This window comes from Enoplosus armatus, chromosome 12 (genome assembly GCF_043641665.1).
Source record: "Enoplosus armatus isolate fEnoArm2 chromosome 12, fEnoArm2.hap1, whole genome shotgun sequence".
NCBI classification, from domain to species: domain Eukaryota; kingdom Metazoa; phylum Chordata; class Actinopteri; order Centrarchiformes; family Enoplosidae; genus Enoplosus; species Enoplosus armatus.
This window is the reverse complement of record NC_092191.1, coordinates 5,365,802-5,387,775: the sequence shown is the minus strand read 5'-3', so window position 1 is coordinate 5,387,775 and position 21,974 is coordinate 5,365,802. Positions and strand designations below refer to the sequence as shown.

The 21,974-nt window shown below is 41.0% G+C and overlaps 1 protein-coding gene across 1 annotated transcript in view; it reads right to left on the bottom strand.

The window, feature by feature from the left end:
• Positions 1–21,974, bottom strand: part of kcnq5a (potassium voltage-gated channel, KQT-like subfamily, member 5a) — an 84,238-nt gene that overhangs the window by 10,423 nt on the left and 51,841 nt on the right. Inside the window, exons 2-10 of the mRNA XM_070915577.1 lie at positions 15,329–15,419; positions 13,103–13,229; positions 12,112–12,287; positions 11,003–11,128; positions 9,648–9,758; positions 9,370–9,465; positions 6,172–6,260; positions 5,010–5,036; positions 2,176–2,229 (exon numbers count right to left, since the gene is read on the bottom strand). Coding sequence (XP_070771678.1) covers positions 2,176–2,229; positions 5,010–5,036; positions 6,172–6,260; positions 9,370–9,465; positions 9,648–9,758; positions 11,003–11,128; positions 12,112–12,287; positions 13,103–13,229; positions 15,329–15,419 — 897 coding nt within the window. The remainder of the gene's footprint in view (positions 1–2,175; positions 2,230–5,009; positions 5,037–6,171; positions 6,261–9,369; positions 9,466–9,647; positions 9,759–11,002; positions 11,129–12,111; positions 12,288–13,102; positions 13,230–15,328; positions 15,420–21,974) is intronic.

The following is a 21,974-nucleotide window of genomic DNA, read 5'->3' as shown; positions in this document are numbered from 1 at the left end:
GATGTGGAGAGAGGGAGAGAGAAATATTTGGGATGGGGGAGACAGAGGGAGCAAGAGTGATGGAAGTGATGATCCAGAGGTAGATGGATGGGGAGAGGAAAGTGACTTAAGTTGATAGAGAAAGAGTTTGTGGCAGAGGTCAGGGTTGATAGAGAGACACACACAGACACAAGGAGAGAGAGAGAAAAAAAGGATGCTGTCAACACTTATTTCCCCTCAGAGGGTGAGAAGAGTTCAGAGCGCAGACACAGGGCAGCGTTCTGTCTTTTCCTTCAGCCCAAACATCATCCATCCAACTGACATGCTCAAAAAAACAAAACAAAAAAAAAAACTGCCCGCCAAGCCACCAAAACAAACCCTCTGAGTTGGATCCCAAAGTGCTGCAATCCTCACCCGATCGCCTGATAATCTATTCATGTATTCTCTTCTCAAAACAGAGTTAATGAGATTTTTAAAGGTGATATGTGAAGCATGGCTACATTAATACATCATCACCACATTTATTTTCAGACTACCTTAAACAAATGAGACCGTCAGTGAGAGAAGCCTCAATATGGTGTTTTCCATCTCTGCGAGATTAGTTTTTTTGGGAAATGTTGGAGTTCTTCCAGAGCAAAAAGAGCTTAATCTTTCAGAGATTATGATGGTAAATTAATTCCGGCATGTTAATCAAGGTTTATTATTAAATCCAACGAATCAAAGATCCAACAGGAAGCAACAGGATTTATCTGAAATGTGCTTTTAATCTGCAAAACACAACCTCTGTTTTGGTCCCAATTGTTCACTGTAGATGGTTAAAAATGCCAAGTATAGTAACTTAAAATACATATCTATGTTCTTAATTATCTTACTATATTATCAATATTTGATTATGGTTTGATTCCAGCCAGTTTAAATAAATAACACATAACAACAGCCACTTTATAAAAATGGAAAACAAAAATGCATTAATCCACATGATGTTTAGATCTTGGTGGGGATGCAGAAAGTTCCCAATCAATGAGACTCACTGCAGTAAACTATTATGTTGCTAATGCAAATAGACCAGCATGCAATGCAGCAGACCAATGAGAGAAGAGATGCAGGGTTCGGTTCCAACACATTTTTCATGCTACAATTTCACATTTTTTCCAGACCTCAGTGTCTCACCTGAATTTCAGTGTTTTAATCAGTTTCATGTGCCTTATGTTCCTTACTTCCCCAGACTTTATGTAACACTTTACAGCACGTGGCCATCATCAATGTTCAAGGCAGAAATAAATATTGTTGTAGCCACAGTCTGCTCTCAATCTGCTGTATTCTGTACACTTTCCACTAACACTGAAACAAACACAAATTCTTTCTTCGATACAGTGATGGTGCTGAATAGATCTTTTAATAACACTTTTATCTATTCCCATTCTTTGCATCTCTGATGGTAAAAATGACTGAAAGGAGAAGTGGAGCAGTAATGCTCGGAGCATGCAGTACAACAGCTGACACCCAAATCTGCATACTGACGTGTGCATTATGTTGTTGGGGGATAATGTAAAGTAAACTGGGCCCAGCCCCATGAACTGCTCTTTTTACAGCTGATTATGAAGAACGAACTTCTGGTCCCAAGAATCTAGAAATCCTTGGTTGTTCACGGAGAATATGAATGTAAGAAAATATACTCATGTGGCTGGAAGAAATATAAAATAAAGGGGAATTTATCGAGCTCTCTTACTGAGAACGTTTTAAATGACAAAAGGATCATGGCAAGCAACATGCCATGATGCTGATCTATTTCATCTTAACAATTCGCCCTCACAGAGTGATACAATTTGTCGACTGCTGCAAATTAACTACACAAGGCAATAAAATCTGGAGCATTTTTCCTTTATCTCAAAAACATACTTTTCTATCGTTACCTGTTAAAACCATGTCTACTTATACAGTGTAAAGATCACTTTTGGTGGAATTCCCCTTTAAATTGTAACATGGTGACAGAGCCTTGTTTGCATTCGGCAGGCAGCAGGCAGCAGTAACCGTCTCAGACAAAGTCCTTTGTGGGATAAAAGGGATTAGGGAGGGAAGGTAAGAAGGAAGTTAAATTTGTTTTCTTTGTTCTCCTCCATGCTATTAGTCAGTCATTCCCACAGGTTATTGGGCTGAGGGCAGGGCAGAGAGGATGCTGGGTAGTTCTGTAGGTACCTCCTATATTTCCGAGTATACCTTCTGAAGAACCTCCCTTTACTTAGACCCTTACTAGAGCGAAGGATGGTGGAGGGAATGGAGAGGAAAGAGATAAAGGAGTAAGGAGATTAAAAGAGGAGTTCAGCAGAGGAAGGAGAAGAGAAATTCTCTGCTGTCAATATTGATGCAAAGTAAACACACGGAGAAAGGGCAGGGGACGTGTTTTAGAGACGGATGGGAATGAGTGAACAGGGATGTTGCGGAAGGTAAACCCACATGAACTCTGTTTTCCCTCATTTAGGGATGGCAAATGTATTTATGGCGTAAATTCATGACACACATCATGCGAGTGTCATCAAACTAAAAGCTATTGCCAGTTTTAAAGCATTACATGCGCAACCTGGAGCTGATTTTTCCCAGCAGATTTGATCAACCTCCCCTCCAAGATGCTTCAGTGAGAAACTACTTACATTTGCTTTTCCTGGGTTTGGCTCTGCAATCATGTACGAAAGCTCTATTGTTCTGTGTCATGTGGTGAACAAATTTCCAGACTATGCCTGCCTGTGTGCCTGCAGTGTTGTGTAAAGTTGTCAGGTCAACAGAAAACTAAAAATCAGGCTGTGCTCACATTTAATTTAGTGTTGCTGAAATGAAATCTGGTGTGTTTGCCAGTTTAGTCTAGTTTGCTTAGTTTGGTGCGAATGCTGTTATTTGAGCCCTGTTGCGGACTAAACAGCACTCTTACAAACACAAACACACATTAAGTGCAGCATCATTTGGAATAAACCTTGTTTGACTTTCCCCATATAGGAGCAAGAAGTCAGCTACAGGTTTGAACACACGCTTGAATGACGATAAATAGTGTCCAGTGTCCATGAAACATGATATTGATCATCACCCACTGGAGGTTTACCCTCTTTTTTACCACTTCACTGGGGTTATTTAAACTTCACTGTACCAGGAGGCACACACACACACACACACACACACACACACACACACACAGGCACACCTGCCTACACACATAAACTCTAGATTAAACCCCCATTATCCTTTATTTCATGCTCCCTCTCGCTGCCAATATCCTGCACACTTGCTCTCAGCATGGTGTCCACTGTAGCACTTTGTGGTGCGCCTCATGTTTACTACTGCTGGTGTTTACAAGTCTGCTTAAACGAAAACCACCAGCCGTTTACCGCGGCACCTACCGCCGCCGAGCAGCCGACGGTCTGTAAAACAACTAATAACACAGAGCGCTGTGTGTTCTGTTGGTGGAGGGGAACGTGCAGAAATAAGAAAGAAATAGTGCCGTAAAAGTGTGCATAATTATGATTCCACAAGTGTAAATTGGATTTGCTGTAACAAAAGTTTCTAAGAAAGGAAAGCATAATTAAACGCAGCCCTTTAAACAGAAGGATTTGAAGGGGATGAATGTTGTTGTGGATGCAACAAAGCCTAATTAAATGTTGTTTTGTTTAAGAAGCTTGTTTGTTTGTGTGTTTGGCTAACAGTATAAACTTATTCTTTATATGTGTGTGTGGCTGTCTTAAGTTTAAATGCCTAAGAAGCCGCTGGCTCAATATAAGCCCCCCAAATGTTGCCAAAGAAGTGCTGCACTGTAAAAACTATACTAGCATAATTAAACTCACAAATCTCTCTCTCTGTCTTCTTCCCCTCTCTGAAATCCCCTATCTCCCCTTCCCTCCCTCTCCTCCCCCCTTTTTCTCCCTGTCTTTCCTAGACTTGTGTTTGATGAGTTATATAAATACCATCCCAATGGAAAAAGTGCGTCATGGTACAGACATGGTACAGACTCCTGTCTTTGAAGGCGTGTGTGCATGCATACACACACACACACACACACACACACACACACACACACACACACACACACACACACACACACACACACACACTCAACAAAAAACAGAGAAGCCCATCACCCTTCACTGCCTGGGAGTCAAGTGCAGGGAGGGGAACGGTAGTGAAAGGAGGAGGAGAGATGTAGAGACGTAAAGGAAAAGTTGGAAAAGTGAGGTAGGAATATAAAATGGCAGCACATTGTACCTTCGCAAGAGGTCATTTGAAAGAAGCTCTTTTAGTACTTTATTTGCTGTATAGCTCCAGTCTACCTGACTATGATGTAAAAACACAACTGTTTCTGCCGCTGCATCTTGTCTTTCTCATTTCAACAATTCAAATCAACAACTGTACTTCAGCGGCGCACTTGAGAGAACGTCTTAGTTACTCAAATAGTCAATAAATGTTGACCTGACACCTCTGGTTTCCTTTTTATCAGGACACATCAACCTTGTTATTGCACATATTAATTACCCCTTTATCTTGTATGTCACAGCACTGCAGTGTTTCTGACTGTTTTCTTTCCTCCTCCCATTCTGGGTCACAACATCATTATCACTTTGCTAGGTCATACCTATTAAAAACATTTACATAAGTCAAAACAACGTCACGACTCCCTTCATTTTCTTCTGTAATGGAGGGTTCAGTCATTCACTAAATAAATCGAAAAAAACAATCAATAAACCAAGCAACTGACAAACCAATCAATCAAATATGTCCCAACCCTTTGATGGCAATCACAATCTACATTTGATTCACTACACAACCACTATTACCTGGTAAATGACAATAAACAAATAAGTTAATTCATCATTGGACTTATAATATGATCCGAACTAAAAAAGTTGACTAAACAAACCCACAAACCAGATAAAACACAGTTTCAAAGATGTTATGACAAAACATTAGGCATGTCATTGAATCAGAATTGCGTCACATGTTGAGTTTATGCGTTTGTGTCTTTGGAAGAAGAGGCTGAGAGTCATACAAACCTGTAAGTAGTCTCGCCCTGCTCTTTCCTTCAAGGGTTAGTGGGATAAAGAGGAGGAGACAAAGGGAGAGAAATCAGTATTCCAGCAGATTAAAATAGCATTATAAAGACAGTTTCCACTAACGGATAAGGGAGACATCAAATCAAAAGGAAAGAAAAAGAAAGAAAACTTTAATTCAATGGGGTTAATTATTTACAAGCGCATGCAAGCTATGGCCAGGCACAGTAAGGATTAAGCATTAGCTGAAAGACAGACGCAGGAATCAGAAAGGTGAGGACCTAAATCTCTGTCGCTGTGTGTATATATGTGTGTGTGTGTGAAAGCAGGAATGGTGATCCTGCTTCATCGTTAACAGCACAAGTGTTAGTGAACCACGGAAGTCTTAAATGCCAAAAGTGAATTTTGTTTGGAACCCCCCAAAAATTGCATCTGACGTGGTCCAAGCCGACGTAGATTTTGTTTCTAACTTGACCCAAGCTGAATCACTTTAATTAACATTTATAAAATTAATCATCATTAACAAAAGCAACTTCCACTGTGCCATTCAGCGAGGCATTTAACTGTCTGTCGAGTGTGAAAATGGTGTTAAAGTTCATGCATGCTAAGCAAACCATCCCTGATTGGAAAAGGGGAAAAAAAGGTTAATACAGGTACACTTATGGAAGAATGGTTGCAATGCTGCATAACAGTGAGTCATACAGTGGAAAAAAAGAGTTGAAGCGACATCGATGAAGACGAGCAGTTGAGGAGGAAGTGATGAGGAGAAGGGCTGAGCAGCAGCGGCCATGTTTTAAGTCTGTAAGTTGTTACCTACTTGGCGGGGCTGCAGGTATGCAATGCCTTCAAATGAGGCTTCCAGGTAGCAATGGAAACCGAGTTCTCATCAGCAGCATAACTACGCCAGACACACTACGTGCAGAGTCGACAGGATAAATAAAATAATGATAAATTAAAACAATTAACGGGGTAAAGTGTGGGAGGAAAAACGGGGTGAGGGAGGAACGTATAAGTTGGGTAGGAAGTGAGAGAAGGAAAGTGAGGAGGGGGAAAAAAGAAAAAGCTGATTAGTTTTTTGGGTAATGTTGATGCATTGTTGTCGGGGGGGTTGTCGGAGGGAGGTGGGGGCGGTGATGGTGGTGCTGGTGGAGGTGGGGATACATGCCTGAGGGGGGGGAGGGCGCTTTGGTAGTGGTGCCAGGTGGCTCTGAGGTAGGGACGAGCGCCGTCGGTGGAGTACAGACGCCAAGCCGCCTGGGTGGGGGAGGGAGCAGAGATGGACAGGACACGCACACACACATTCACATGTTCACACACACACACACACACACACACACACACACACACACAAACACACATACACAAACACATGAACATGACACAGAAGGGCAATGGCACAAACATGGTGTGGAAGAAGAGGACTGAGGTATATGTGAACATGTAACATATACAGGGCGTTTTAGAGGATGTAACCAGCTGGCAGCCATATTGGAGGTCCTCGGCCATGAAGAGTGGATTGTGTTTCTACACAGGCAGCTTAATTGATTTGAAATAATGCGATGATAACTGATCATTTCATCACGCAAGTCTGTGATTTGGACATGAGAGACCACTGTTCAAATCCCATTTCCACAGTCAGTGTTTTCTATTTCACACGTAACGCTCATGTGGGAAAGCAATGACAAGCAACTTATTGCTTGACAGTTTTGACAGTTTGAAGGTCCTCTTGCTATTTGGACTAAAATGTATCTTAGGCAACATTTTAAAATCAACTTAAAACCTGCGTGTATATGGACTGCATGGTCATACATTTTGGGATGCACATGGATCACATGGACCAGCATTGCAACACAGATGCAGAACGTAGAATTTGGGCTCATTTGGGCCATTCTGCAATAATGACCTACATCCACCACAATCATTTTTACAGGTTGTTTTCTTCACATCTAAAACCATTTTTGACTTGCAGAACCTCCTCAACGGCCCCAGGTGTGGTTACAAGATTTGCGACACGACTGGAAAGCCTTTACATAAACACTTTACGCAGGCAGGGAGGGAAATGAACACCGGCCACCTGCCAAATGCTGGTCAATTTTGGCTGTTGGTTGTTATACTACTTTAGAGACCACTTTAAAGTCATTTGGAGATTCAATCTTGTTCTAAAAACACTTGTTACGCAAAATAGTTATTGCAGCAGGTGAAATTTAAAATTGACCAGCTGCTGAGGCTTGAAGAAGATGATATCCTCCTGCCCTGCATACAGACACACACACACACACACACAACACACAGTGGTTTAAAGCAGGGAGAGCTGTGTGAGATGGGGGAGTGAAGTGACGGATAGAATAGTAATGTCATCCACATATTTAACACGTCAAAGCTGCTTCCAAGTTTCCTTTTACCTGTTGAGGAAAGTGTTATGAGCTTGGCAGACAACAGACAGTGACCAGGTGCTTGACACAAAGCCAATAAAACAGATCAACACACTGGATTAATTGCTCCCTTTGTGGGTTATTTAGGATCAATTGGGCTCCAACTGGGCTTTGTCAAGCACAACATCTGATATGTATTGATAACAGGGAGGACAGACAAAACAATGCTTAGATTTAATTCATTATTCACCTAAATATGTATAAAATATCTCACCAATTTCATACTGAGATCTGGGAATGCAGCAACACATGGTGAGACAACCAGACAGGTTTTAAACTAATTCCTTTACCCATATCATCTAAACCACTGATTTGGAAGTGAAACCAAATTCATTGCACCCATACTGCCCTGTGTATAATAAACCAACGTGTTATAATGTGTTGAGTGAGGAGGAAGTGGCTGTAACGTGTAAAGCTCTCCAAGTTCATTACCAGGAAGTTGATAAAGTAGTTTCATGATACCACAAGTTGTGACGCTTCACTTAAACCTGCTGTAAAATTCTACATATAGCGATGTCATTTCCAATTACTGTCGCACCCCGTCATTAACAACACACTCAGGGTGTTGAGTTCATGGTTTCCATTATTTACATCCTGCAGTTTTCCCATTGTTGAAGTTCAAGTGATACCGTATATTTACATGATGACGTAATAGTTCTTTGCTTTATAAGTTGACAAGAATCGCCTGATTGGTCCATTAAACAATTGACAAAATGGATTATGGGACGGCGAGGGCAGCCATAAGCATTTCTTGGCTACATCTGTAGATATGTTCTTGAAAAGGAAGTGGGCCTCGTCAGCCCGCTGTGACATACGCAGTCTAGAAACCCCGTCGTCAAGACACATATGTAATCTTTTACAGTTTGGGTGACGATCTAGATGTTCATGTTTATTTCCACTTCCAAATATGTAGTTTTGAAAACTGTGTTAACTGCAAAACTTAAATTCTGGTTGATTGCTCATGTTGCTTGCCCCTAGAAGTCTCTTGTTAGCCGTGTCTAACAGCTGGTACACCAGATATTATATCCCCATCTTTTGACGATAAAGTTTATTGGTATTACATTCATTTTCCATCATAGCTGATAGAAATGTTTACTAAATCTAAAACAATAAGGCTCAGATTGTAGAAATTTGAAAAAAAATAATACCATAGCAAGCACTTAAAAAAGTGAAATATAAAAAAGTAGGTCAAAGTAGTTCATAAGGTAGAGGAAGGTAGACAGAAGACACACACACACACACACACACACACACACACACACACACACACACACACACACACACACACACACACACACACACACACAGACAGACACTTTCAGGGACACACATGCATGCAAACAGAGAAACACACACATACAAGCACACACTTGTAGGTACACACACACTCCACAGCAGATATTTATTGTTCATTAGAAAGTAATGCAGCTGGTCTTGTCTATTACAATGATTGACGGTCTGGGGGAGCGTCTGCCCAGGGAATGGTCGCCGTGGAAACGGCTCATAAATCCCAGCAGTGTGTGTTGCTGTTGGACCTGAGAGACGACAGCGTGCCTCACACACCGTTAGTCATTATCAGCTACACACCCTGACAGCCCAGAGATGGGCAAAACACACACACGCATTCATATTAAGTACTTAATGAAACACCTTCACTCTGATAGGAGGAGAGATGGTGAAACCACCCATACGCACACTTCAACATACTCCTAACACACTCATCGAAGGGTAAAGAGTGGACACACACTCGTGCTTTCATTCAGACACACAGTAAAAGGATTATAGATGGTCAAAGCCGACATGAAGCACACACACATTCATGAAAATGTCCACATAAAAGCAGAGAAAGTTCTCTGTTTTCACACTGGTCCTCAGCTGCTGCAAAGATATTGAGTAGAGGTGACGAGTGTTTGTTCTCTGCGTGTGCGTACCTGGATGAGGCTGGCAGCTGGGTTCCTCCTCTTTTCAAAGTGCTTCTGCCGATGCTGCTCCTGCACCTTCAGGGCAAAACCTGACCCTAGGATGCCCTACAGCCAGAAACACACACACACACACACACACACACACACACACACACAGAGTTTTAAACTAGCAGACAATTCCCCAAAACACAAAACATGGTCCCTACTCCTGTTAGCATTAGCTTCATGTGTGAGGACATATATGTGATCAGTCATGGTGTTATAATGTGTGCATGTATTTGACTCACAGCTGGCAGGGCGAAGAAGGAGATCCCCAGCAGAGCAAAACCAGCTGACAATAAACGCCCCGTCCACGTCTGCGGGGTCTTGTCTCCATAGCCGATGGTCGTAAGGGTGATCTGAAGGGTCAGAGGTCAACACTTGGTCAATCATCCACTACTCCCTATAGAACAGACACTCAATAGTTCACTCTATAGTGAGCAGCAAATAGTGATTTTGGACACTTGGATCATCATCACTTTGCGTCATCACTGACAGCTGTAGTGTCACACGACGGTCATTTTTGAATCAGTGAAATATGAAAAGTGGTGGAAAGTAAAGATTGTGCACTATATAGTAAAGAGGGGGTGATGACAGTTTTTTCAAACCCATGTCTCAAATGTCTTTTGGTGATCACAGTTTAAAATACATCAATAGTGTGCCATTCAACAGATGAATATACTGTTTATATATGTTTTTTAAATTAAATGAAAATACTGACTCTGGACAAATATAATCCAAACATAGAAAATTGTGGATTGTGCAGATATACACGGATGCTGCACTGTCATTTTGAAATCCCAGTGCCCTGTGCTGATGGCTCTTAGTTCTCACTCACACATCTTTCAAGTTTCTGTGGCTAAACTTCACCTTTTCACCAAAATGATATAACAGCTTTTAGTGTCTACGAGACAGAAGGATGATCCAAGACCACAGAACGTGGGAACACAGTGTGTCTGAGTGTCATTCCCACAAGCCTAACAGGCCAGCCTCACCTGGCAGCAGGAGAAAATTGAATTTATTGATTGGGCCATTTCTTGTTCTTGTGTTGCCTTTCCACGTTTTCAAGGCGTAATGGGTTTTAGATGTAGGAGGAAACAGTGCAGTACAGCCAGCCAAGTGTGACTTTAAAGGCCTTTCCTGTTGGTTTTTGTGTTGCGGATGTCATTAAGGTCACACAGAAACTATAGATGGAAATACATCACTGTTGTCAGATACAAACAGCATAACTCTTTCTCATAACTCTGTCTTTGATTTTGCCAGGGATTAGAGGGAGCTATGTTGGACGGGGAAACTTATTCAAAACATATTTTATGATTTCAACACTATGTGGCATGAATTATGGTTGTTTGGTTCTAAAAAATGTATTTACTTTTTCTACTATCCCCCAAAACAGGTTGTTCATATATTCTGTAAGTGGATACAAGTGTATGTTTAGAGCTATACTGTACTCTACACAATATTTGTTGAGATAAAATCACATAAAATCATAAAACTTTGCAAAGTCTGGCTTTCAAAACACCGTCAGTTAGCACAGTATGTTTTTATTTGAAAGGTGTTTATTATGCTCAGGTGTATCCGTGTGTGGTGTGTGTGTGCTCACCGTGCCCCACCACAAAGCGTCGGCGTAGGTGGCGAACTCCTTGTTGAATTCTTTCTCCACCAGATACACCAAGAAGGAGGAGAAGATTAACACCAGGAACCCAATATACCAGGCAGTCACCAGTTCCTACAAGACACACACACACATAAAAATCATAATATTTTATTAAAATAGTAATTGCGTTTATTGCATACTTGGCTCCTGAAATTTGCAGTAACAGGAAAAAAACACCTTAATTATGCTGAGATGTAAATATGACAAATTGAGCCTTATGGCTGGTCCTCGCCTGGTTGATCAGTTTAAGATTCAATACAAAATGATGAAAGCACACATATTAAAAAGACTAAAGATAAATGGCCATAGCATAACACACGAGTAGCACATGCAACAGGGACATAGAGCTAATAACGCCATCATATATATATATATATATATATATAGAGAGAGAGAGAGAGAGCACACAAACGCAGGAGTCTATGATGTACCTGTGGCACTGGGGACTTAGAACAAGCAGCAGATTGACATTTAATAATTCAACAATATTACATTACAAATAAACATGGCAACTGACAGAAGTAAGTCATAGTATTGTGAAATGATAGTAATGCTTCATATACTCACATATACACATAAACACATTCTTTACTTTTCTACATCTTAACATCTTTCTGCTAATATTGATAATATAATAATAAATAATCCAGTTAGTGTTGTGATGTGTATTAAAACTTGTTTGAAACTTGTTGACACTGTTGACGTGTGTTTGCATGCATGATCTTTTTCTTTGCTCTATTCGTCTCCTGTTAGCTGCTGTAACAACATATTTCTTACAATCAAGCTGATATTGTACGTTATCCTTACCTTATTGTTACTAAACTTAATGACAATTCCTGAGATATATGTTACCTGGCAAACATCTTTCTTCAATGTGGTAAGGTTCAAGGTGCTACAGTACTTAAATGAAGTTCTTTGTTACTGTTACAAGTACATAACCTTGTGCAACAGTAGTCAGAACAGAGGAAGTGAGTAGTTAGCATGAGTAGCGATATAAACCGTGACTTAACACACAAAAAGTGCCGCCAAAATAATCTAGATTAAAAATGTCCTACCTTACTATGTGCATAAACTACAGATCCCAGCAGCTTCCAGGTCCCCCCCCTGCGGTCCATGCGCACCATGCGCAGGATCTGAAGGAAACGAAGGCTACGCAGCGCAGAGGTGGCAAAGATGTTACCCTGGCTACCGGCTGAAACCACGGCAACAGAGGCGATGAGTACGATGATGTCTGGGGAGGAAAAGAGTGAAAATTAAAGGTCACAGTTCCACAATATTAGTAACAGGAACTGTGGTTGACTCACCTACTTTCTAGATCCATCCACCCATCCATCCATCACCTTTAAAACAACTATTGATTCACTACAAGCTGTTTGTTTCCTTTTCTATCTCTATTAGTCTTCTTCTGTCATTCTGTCTACAGTCCTAAACCCCCCCCCCACTTTATCTTCTGTTGTATTTCCCAGCAGACTGTCTTCCTCCCCGCTGGAGCAACCTAAGAAAGATAGAGAACCACTATCCTCCTCAATACCAGTTACACCGAGTGGACACTGAAGAGGACATTATAAAAAGAGCAGGAGTCCATATTGGCAAATAGCATCATTACCTATAATCTCTTACAATTACTCTGTAAGACAACGGTTACATTTTACTGAACCACTCTAACAGAATGATATCGTGAATATCATAAATCTAATAAAAAGAATATAAATCCTTGATTTTTTTAATCTAAACTTGAAGTATTTTTGTGTAAAAAGAGACATGACGTCACCTGGGTAATATTAAGCCTAAGATAAAAATGAATTAATGTGTTTGGAGTTGGGAATCGCTTCATCGAACACCACGAGTTTAATTTTGACAATCCTATTTTATTTTAATTTTATTTATATATTTATTTAATTCATCCAGTCAAAAAGCTTGATGTGATGATGTATGGTTAACATCGAGAGACTTTGAAGATACCAGGCTTCACGAGTTTTGTTGGATATTGTGAGACAGACAGACAGACACACACACACACACACACACACACACACACAGACCTACCTATGACACAGAACGGTTTCCTGGCGAAGCGGAGGCGTCCCTGCCAGCCTCGGTAGCGGCAGCAGCAGCCTGCACTCCATATCCTGATGATGTACTCCAGACCAAACACTACAATCATCACAAACTCCTGCAGGGCGCACACACACACACACACACGCAAAATAACACATACTTAAACCTTTAAATGCTACAGATGCAGGGGCACAAGCAATAGACAGTTGTAAAGAGTAAAGAGTCAGGGAGGTTATACTTTGTTGCTGTGACTCCTCCACTGAAACTACTGCAGAAAACACGTTTACTCTCACACACAAACCAAACTGCACACTTGCACAGACCACTTTGGTGCATTCTTTCAAGAACTATTTCAAAGGTCAATATGAGATACATGGGGTGCGTCAGTTCCAGGGCCCTCTTATTACGCATGCTGGCTCACAAGCTTGACTGTGACACTTCAGTGGAACAGAGCCATCATTGCTGTCATTAGTTATACCTGTGCTTTGTCTGTCAGCAGACACAGCCTGACACTGCTGTGAGAAAGGCTAACATATGCTAAGCTAGTTATATAAGTCACAGTTGGATGTAAAATAAAAGAACTTTCCTTTACAGGGATAGTTTGACATTTTAGGGAAATACGCTTCATCACTTTCTTGTTGTTATCTGATGAGGCTGAAACCACGGTCCTGTCTGTCCGTTAGTTATGAAGCAACAGCCAGCAGCCAGTTAGCTTAAGACCACTTACCCGCCTATGCTAACCGTCTGCTGACTGTAGCTTCACATTTAACGGACAGATATGGAAACGGTATCGATCTTCATCTATTAGCAGAGGAAGTGCAAAGAGAGTTGTTGGTCTGTTGGTGGAAACTGAGTCTTAGACGACCACGTCTTCTGTTTGCTGCCACGTTGGTGATTTTATCAACAAGAGCAAACTAAATACTGCGCAGCAATGATGGAATAATGCTTAAAATGTAAATTAACAATTTTTATTAAGCTCTCCAACGAGTGGATGGGTTTAAATTGGCACATGGGAAACGTAACGTTTAATGTGGTTGAAGTCTGTAAATCAGTCTGCATTCATCTATGAATCATAATGATTGATTCTTACAGTATCTGTTGTCCTCAGCTGCTTTATACTGTACGAAAAACTTCTTCTTCAGTTCATTAAATCTCTGCAGCCATCTGAAGGCAGCAGGACACACATGTTGATAAATTGAGTGACAAAGTAACAACACACACACACACACACACACACACACACACACACACACACACACACACACACACACACACACACACACACACACACACACACACACACACACACACACACCTCAGACTGCTCGCTTGATTACAGCGGCTCGTCAATCCTGTGTGTCATTTCCAACTATCTTTTTAACAACTTGAACACCATTTTTTGGAAAGAGATGTTGCTGTTGAATTCTTTTCCCTGCACTTCACTGGGGTGGAGGCAGACATTCAGAGACGAACATCTCAAAACCTGGACAAAAGAAAACAAAGCTGTCTGCAGAGGTAAGGAAGTTGTGATTTTTTTTTAATGATGTCTTTGCTCTTCTCTGTAAATAAACAGTTGCTTGTTGTTTGTTCCACCCCTGCTTCCAGTTTATTTGTGCTACGTTGTTGTTGTTTTTTTGACCTACCTGCTCTGACTGATGACTTTCTGCTTAATCACATCTGAGGCTGACTGTTGACTTTTAATTTTGATTTAATTGCAACAGCCTGATTTTGATCATGTGTAGCAAGGGACCAATCATTACAGTTCATTATAGGGCTGAGAATGCACAATCAGCATTTCTAATGCAGACATGAGCATCACTCAGCCACACACACACACACACACACACACACACACACACACACCTTCAATACTGTTAATTTAACCACGTGACACATTCATAATTCATTTAGAATAATATGAACTCTGTAAGCTCTCTCTGGGAGACAAATCCTGATTGAACACACTTACTTGTGGCTACCTCCAGGGACACATTTCAGACTAAAGACCAGCTAATTGGGGAAGGCTTGTCCAATTAGGGACAAAAGCTGTGTCCTTAATTGGGAAAAAGATGATTTCTGGGTCAGTCGTCATGGTTAGAGTTAGAGTAAGTCTCCAGGAAATGAATGTATGCATGTATGCATGTATGTATGTATGTATGCATGTATGTATGTATGTATGTATCTAAGGTCCCAAAAAGTGAGTGTGTGTCCTACCAGGATGAGCAGGCAGTGTGCGGAGAATTCCTGGTGAGCAGGGATGGTAGAAAACACAGAGAGAACCAGACATCCAAAGACGAGGATGAACCTGTGGAGACAAAACAACACACACACACAAATCAGCTAAGCATAATAAATAAAATGTAATTACTAAATAACATGTTTCAGCTCATTAGCTCAGGTACTGCACGCACACACACACACACACACACACACACACACACACACACACACACACACACACACACACACACACACACACACACACACACACACACACACACACACACACCTGCAAGCTACAGAATGATGTGATCATTTCTCCTCTGCCTGGCCACATTAAGCAGCATTTAAACTGTTCCGAGCATTATTAGGTACAGGCTACGCACTGTTTAAAGCGTAGTCCAGTTATTCACTTAAAGCTGAAGAGGGAAGATTAAGTCCTTTAAAGTGGTAGTCTGCTAGTTTCTTCGGCACTATCGTTGGCTCGATGTGCTCATCGTTGGGATGTTTTTGAACTGCACAGCAGCGTCCTTTCCCTTGCATTTTTTTACATTACATTCGTCCAAAGCAACTCATTTTTGCCTCCAACTTCAAGTGCAGTGTCTCGCTCAAGGACCACCAACCCTACAAATTGCAACCGACCTGCCATACCACCTGAGCTACAACCGCCTGTGATAAAGTTTAAGTGTCTACAGGTGACACTTTACTGTTATCTGCTGTGGTGGCTTTTGCTAACTAATGCTAACAGTTCATAAAGGGTCGATTCACTCAAACTAAGAAAAATACATCTTCGCACTTACCTCTAGTGGTATATATCTAAGGACATTGTTTTGGTTTTATTTGTACAGGTTTTCAGATATCAATCAAATCAAAGACGGTCCTTGCTGTTTTCACTGGAGCTACTTTCTACTGAGGAAATATTCCCTTCCTATGTGGAAAAACATGTTAGTGTTACTGTAATTTTCATTGCTATGAGCCTCACAAATAAAATCCCATCTACCTCCTCTGTATCAGGGTAAAAACTGTCAGAGGGAATGTTGAACCAAAACTATCACTGCTAGATACCAATGGAGGTAAGTAAGAAAACATGTATTTTGTCATTGAAGTTTCGCCAGTCTGCCGAATTTATCAACGATAAACATTTGTAGTTACGGCCTGGGATGCTTCTAGAATTGACAGTAATACTGAAGCTGCCATCAGGATGAAGGGGGGAAGTTTGGAGCTGTGATAACACTGATACGCTCGGAGAGGGAAAATCCATAAAACAGTTGCATCAGTCTTCATTTTGGCAAGTCCAATCAGAGCCCTCCTCCTTGCCTGGCTGACCCAAAATACCCCTTCTATGCTGCCCGCAAGGAAGCCGCTCAGTCCCTTGTAAGTCATATGGTAACTTGGTTAATGAGCAAATACAAATTAAAATTCATAAGGCAGCTTCCAGGCAACATATGCACTGGCTAGCAGCCCCAGCCTGCTGTTCTCCCTCAACCGTTTTTTTTTTCTTTTTTAAAGATGCCATCTGTCTTTCTGATATTTACTGTCTTCTCATCTCTACAGATCTTTGAGTGTTTGTTTTCTGTGTACAGAATATGTTCCAGCCTGGTTCCCGTCTCCTCTCCAGACCCCTCTCGGTCTTACTTTCTCTTTAATCTTTTATGCTCTTTGTTTCTCTCTCCGTCTTGCTTTCTTCTCCATCTCTCATCTCTCTGTCTCTGCTTCAGTTCATCCTCCCCCCCCCCCCCCCCCCCCTCTCTGGACTCCCTCACCATCACTTCTCCTGGCTCTCCTCTATGAATGACGCCGCCGTTTATTTTCCATAGGATCCACAAGGAATATTAAAAGGGAGGTGTATAAGCATAGTGTGTGTACCTGCCGCTGAGTTACAGCAGAGGAGGACTGATGGTTCCTAATATCCAGTCCACATCTGCATCTGATACCGGCTCCTTCTCTAATCGCTCTTTACTGTCATACAGACAGACACACAGATTTACAAACTGCATCCAGTTGTGGTAGTGAAGTTTGTGTGTGTGTAACAACTGATCCTCCTGACTAGTGACCGGTATAGAAATACACCCTCTTCACTTACATTTAAATAACTTTTCAATGGTCCAAATCTCTGGAACATGTGAGTAAGTGAACACTGAGTTGAGATTATGTCCACTGCTGTTTACAAGGACAAGAATGAACTGTCAAGCTCATTCGATTAGTTTGTGCAGCGTTTCTTGATGTAAATATTAAAAGAAACTCTCTGTTCAGACTTAATTACTGCTCTTACAATTAAGGGTGCTGGAAGCAGTATCGGCCAATTTCGATCATTAATTACAGGTCTATTTTGGAGCCTTCTATTTATCATGTAGCACTATTTATTTTACTATTATTAACAACATTGTACATTAAGTGTTAAAACTAAAAGATGAGAAAGTATCATGAATTTACAACATTTATTTATTTATTCATTTTGACAGGTAACATTTGCAACATTTTTATTATATCTGCATTAATCCAGAAATCCCAAACGCTGTAATTGAGATACAGTGACTTAAACCAACGATGAAAATAAATAATATGTCACTTGTTAAGCTTTGAGTAGAGGAAAAGTCAGCAAGCCGCTAGGCTAATTTATGCAGTGTAAAATGCCTTAAGCTAATAATAGTGACAGTCATATCAGACAAATTGTCTTGCGTGTTTTGCGTTATCTGATCGGCTCTTCTTATCGACCTTCATGGAGACCACCGATCAAACTATTTAGCACGAATAACGGACGATACCGATCTGTGGCTGATCGATCGGAGCACCCTTCCTTACAATCTGTGCACGTGATTCACTTTGAACAGGCAGGTGAAGCCACGAGCGACCGAAGGAAGCGTGACCATCCGTGCAGGTAATAAAGAAAGAAAAAAGAAAAGGAAAAAAAAATACTGAGTTGTCTCCAGTTGGGGTTGAATGTTGTGTCACAAAGACCTGACCATGTTCAACCCGAACTGATTTCAGACTACCTTGTTTTTTTGGAGTGTATGTGGGTTCTGAAAATACTATAATCTTAAGAAAACGACCTTGTGGATTTAGACTAAAGTGCCAGTGTGAAAGGGCCCTCTTTCAGATACACAGATAGCCTCCCTACACAGAGTAACAGTGTACCTGGAGACTGGACTGCAGACTGGAGCTTTTAAAGGTGCATTTCGGGTAAAGATGCTTAAAGTCAGCATGTGCATGGCCAGGCCTTATCCTGCATCTGTGTGCAGACACATTTTTACCCTGAGTGGCGACTGAAGGGATAAACGTGTTGTCTCTAAAAACAGAGATGTGCTAGAAATGTTTAAAAGAAAAAGAAAAGGTTGACATTGAAAAATGAAAATACTTTTGAACATTTTGAGAAAAGGAACAAAAAACTCAGTTGTCTGTTTAGTTACCACCTGAGTCCTAATTACTGGAAGCAGAACATGACATTTCAGGCATAACGATGAGAGTACGATGAAGTCGTACATGAAAACTGTATTAGTGTTTATAAAATCAACTAAGCAGCAAACTGAAATTCCCTAACTTTTCATTTCACCCTTCAAATAACAGTCTTTAAAACAAAACAAAAAGCTCAGTTGAATGTCGGTGTAATGGAGTGTACGTACAATTTCAAAAGGGTTTTGCTAAAGGTCTTAAAAATAGGAAGTCCTAATGTTTCTGTTTTTTAATTTCTCTATTCACATCGCACTCTGAGGCCTTGAGTGCATGAATAAAAAGAGTGAAATAATAGAAGAATAATACAAACTGAACACTGTATGCCTGAATATGGTGAATGAAAAGAATAGAGCGATATTTTCTTCGGAGACCTTGATTACAACCCCCGAGCGAAATCAGCCCATGATGTGAAATTGAATAGCTGCTGCAGGACGGGCATATTTTTACATATTAAATCCTTCCTCAATACATTCAGTATATTTTCAATATCACCACTCAGGCACACTGTGTGTTTTCTATCTGAGCGACACCTCTTCCATTAGACCTACTGATGATGAAATGATTCAGTCGGTGCACACAGATGATTGTGAAGCTGCCATTGAATGATGGGATGACACATGCGATCAATAACGCTGTTGATCAGCTCCCTAGGTTAAATTAGCCACTCGATCAGTCACTCACAAAGATCAATTGCTGATACGCGACGTCCGTGTGGCCATGTTTGAGGAAGACGAGTGTGTGGTGACAGCTGTGTGTGTACGGTGTATGAATATGAGGCAATGATTGCTTTAGTACTTAAAAAAAGAAGAAGGATTCCTTCCCAGCAGCTTTCATTACAGTAAAGTATGAAAATCGACTTACAGTGATTCCAACATGGATGCGAGTCAGTTATTGAAAAGAAACCATAGAGATTATCCTTTAAACAACATATGTGTTTACTTACAGTATTGCTGGCTCATAGTTCTGACCTTCTATGACAAAGCTGAGATGTTAGAGCTCCCTGACTAGAAAAACCCTGGAAGAGTATTCAAAATACAAATTGCAACTGCATTTCCATGCAAACGTCTTTAAAAAAAAAAATAGTGACACCCTTTGAGAAATACGCTTTCTTGACAAAAGTTAGATGAGATGCGGATGGGGGCAGTGACATCCCACAGTCAACGTGAGATAGGCAACCCACAGATATCCTGCATGGATAAATAAACTGATCATCAACAAATAGTTACACTACATGTAGCTCTCTCTCTCTCTCTATCCTGAAGTTGCCATTTCTATGTTTCTGTTTGTGAATGGATAAAACAAGACAACAAGATGCAGCATGTTTGGTTTGGATCCAATGCACAGACATGAGGGCGGTATTGATCTTCTCATCTAACTTTTGACAAGAAGGTGAATAAGCCTAGTTTACAAAATATCAAACTATTCCATTGACTTTACATTTAAAATCCATTACACACATGAAATGCTTGTGATGGACCACTTATGTCAAGCATTTCATTTTACAAAGGGGTTTAACATGTTAAGTGGGCTTCTGTGCATCAAGCTGTAAAGACTAGAATGAAGAGATGATGAGATGGGTGTATGCCTAGCAGACATTAATAACATGGCAGCTGTTTACTGATGCTTAGTACCTGTAAACAGCTGTCGTACTATTCTACAGTGGCAGTGAGGATGTGAGTTCACTCCACTCAGAACATGTGCTTTGGACACTGCACTCTAAATGCCAGTTATTTCCTTTAATTAAATGTATCTCCGTGCTCTGTCGTCACCATGTCAAACTAACATCTGGTAAAGTTGGTGCTTGACGTTCTCAGTGGACCCTGGACAAGATGCAGGTGTCAGAGAGTGCATATGGCAGAGACAAACTGCCTCTGACTTAATGCTGATGAATTACCTGAGGACCCACAGACAAAACCATATACAGCCAAAAACCTACACTACTCCTCTGCACGCTGACAAAGACGCCTGATGCCTGAGGAGGAGAAGTGAGTGTGTGTGTGTGTGTGTGTGTGTGTGTGTGTGTGTGTGTGCGTGTGTGTGTGTGTGAATAATCAGGTCCCTGGAGATTTGCAGACTGGGCTCACAAGGCGGGAGCATGATGTCTTAAAATGCAAACAAGATGGAGGAGATGCGTACAACACGAAACAAGACGTAGCTGCAAGACACAAGAGAAAATGAGTGTCTAATTCACATAATTTGAAACGGTGTTCCTTATTGAACCTCGACCAAATGCTCATCTTGAACTTAACCAAACTAGTCTACCTGCTTTAGTTGTCGCATCTGTTTGATTCACCAACTTTTCACGTAACAAATAAGTGAAAATGTGTCACAATGTGCAGCCTTGTCGCATAATCCTTTCACTGTGAAGGTGCATGATCCTACAATTGATTGTGTCCACAAAGGTCATCTGAATGTCAGGGTTTGTTCGTGTTTTTTTGTCTGCCAGTTTGGTAGAGTGGACGGCTATAAATACTGCAACCATGAGCCTCGGCAACTGTTGCTATGGAAAGGAAGCCGGTCTGAGGCTCGAAATCAGAGCAGCAGCAAATTCAAAACGCTTCGTTGTTGCAATTGGGAACAATACACGTCGCCACAGTTGCTGAATTTATCCAAACTTGCCGCAGGATCCAAAAGTGAATTGAGATCGTTTTGCATTAAGACATCTTTACCTTTAAGAATTTGATGCCCACGGAAACATGTCTTACTGAATACATCAAAACATACATGAAGCACGTGACTTAAACGTCCACTGGAGAGGAAAACAACGGCAACAGACAAAACATCAGATCTGTGTGGAGCGATGAGGAGACTGCAACCTTCCTTAAATTAACACATGAAACAAACACACAAAAGCCATATTTCCATCATGTTTTCTTGATTGTTCTCCTCCATTTTCAGTCTGACTGGCGCTCTTTTAATGACGTCATCTTGTTGCTGGAGAATTAGCGCCACCACCTGTGTTAATCGCGCTCAACTCCTGATATTTGCATAACAGTAACGGATGGAAATGCACATTAATTGACACTTTATCTTTTCTGCGCTAAATCTGAATGGAAACTTGGAAAAATGAATGTGACTTTTACTTTTGGAACCAGGAAAGACATAGACAACTAAAGTCAGTACACAGTCAGGTATCTTTCACACACACACACACACACACACACACACAATGCCGACCTCACAGGAAATA